General features: G+C 38.8%; 1 protein-coding gene across 1 annotated transcript in view; it reads right to left on the bottom strand.

The window, feature by feature from the left end:
* The window catches only part of LOC119591389 (U3 small nucleolar RNA-associated protein 14 homolog A-like), a gene marked incomplete in the record, with an annotated part of 13561 nt that overhangs the window by 7383 nt on the left and 4443 nt on the right, over positions 1-1735 (bottom strand). Inside the window, 3 exon segments of the mRNA XM_037940128.1 lie at positions 659-801; positions 1104-1322; positions 1557-1716. Coding sequence (XP_037796056.1) covers positions 659-801; positions 1104-1322; positions 1557-1716 — 522 coding nt within the window.

Raw genomic sequence — 1735 nt, 5'->3', positions numbered from 1 at the left:
GAAGGGACCTCCCTTTTGATCTCATATGATTACCTTGTCTTTCACACACAATCAACACTAACAATGCAAAATCACAACCAATCCACAATGCTAAACAATGCTAGCAACTAATCAACAACCATGGCACTGTCTTCATTGATACTTGTGACATCCATACATGTTTGCTCTCACTTGCTGTAGTTACCTGGAAACACTGGTATAGCTATTATATAGATATCAGGAAAGAGAGAGAGAGAGAAAAAAAAAATGAATAAAAATAAAAGATATGAGGAACAAGCTTTCCAGCAGTGAGCAAAAAGAGGGCATGGCAGGGGGTTTGACATGCAATTTATATTGAAATCACTTAACCAATTTAATCCATTGTTGATAAGAGTCATTCAGTGGTACTAGAGGTTGAATAGGTTTGGGTAAAATAAGAGTGGGTTCAGCCTTTATCTCTATCAACAGATTTACAAAGAGCTTCTGGGGCTCAGTGAGCAATGCATAAAATGGAGGCCACTCACTGCCCCTCCCATGCCGTCTCATTTCATGGGAATTAGTCTTAGAAAATCTTGATTCCTTGGCTGCCTTTGAAGGCAGAATTGGGATGCAGGTCAAGGCCCAGTATCTGAAAGGGAGTAGTTCCTTAACATAAAAAAATGAAATAATGCATAGTCACTTCTTGCTCTTGCTCTGGTTCTGTCTACGAGCCTTTTCCTCGTAGCGGTGTTTCATTTCCTTTTCACGCCACAGGGTTCGCATTCTCTCCTTCACCTCCTCAAGGGACATGGCATGTCTAATGGCTTTCTCCCTTGCGGTTTCCTGTGGGGGGTCAGGGAATGGGTTTTCTCAAAATGTGCAAAAAAAGTCTTCATATTCTAATAGTAAAATAAAAAAAACTAACCACTGTGAAGAAAATACCATATCTAATTTGAATATCTTGTTTTTTCTTTACTTACAATATTCATCACTGATATGGACAACAAATGGTTAATTCCAAATTTTCTAAATTTCTTTTTGCATTTACACAACTATATACAGCAGTCATCTGTATCTAACCTGACTTTTCTTTACTTGGTACTAAAATATATTGCATTTCTTAAACAGGTTGATATTCAACTGACCTGCTTCTTAACCAACTTGGCTCCCTCAAGGAGGGAATAAACCTCATGCTCCAAGTCTGTCTTCAACTTTGGTGGCTCGACCTTGTCCACTGTGCTAAACTCTGTGTTTTTCTTCTTGAGGGGGAAACTCAGTGTGTCGGCTTCACGGCGCAATTCTACAACCTTAGCCCACTTGCTCACTTCCATTGCAACATCCTCATAGCCTGCAGCTCGCTTAACCTATATGAGGTAAAGAAGAAAAGAGGTAATACTGTCTTTTCCATATTCAAAGGCCTTTTCAACCACTGTAGTACAGGTTAAGCCTTTTCTATTTCCAGAAAGACTGAAAATAGAAAATACTATTTTCATTTTTTGGTGAACAACTTACATCAAACAGATACAAATGATTATGACTGCTAAAGTTTTTTAACTTCCAGACAGTACAACATACAAGAGTATTCAAAGTAAACTTACCCTCTGAGCAACATGTTTCTCTAGGGGTTTTTGTGTAGTTTTAATTTTTTTGTTTGTCTGGTTAAGAAGTGAGGATCCAATGCGGTTCATGAGATCCTCAGCCTTAATTCCCTCTGTTACTGTCCCAACTGTTGTGCGAACTTCTCGTTTGGCCGCTTGTCTGTAAAACAAGGAGAGAT

The sequence above is a fragment of the Penaeus monodon genome, chromosome 28, assembly GCF_015228065.2.
Source record: "Penaeus monodon isolate SGIC_2016 chromosome 28, NSTDA_Pmon_1, whole genome shotgun sequence".
NCBI lineage: Eukaryota > Metazoa > Arthropoda > Malacostraca > Decapoda > Penaeidae > Penaeus > Penaeus monodon.
Note: the sequence above shows the minus strand (reverse complement) of the source record. Positions and strands in the feature narration are given on the sequence as shown.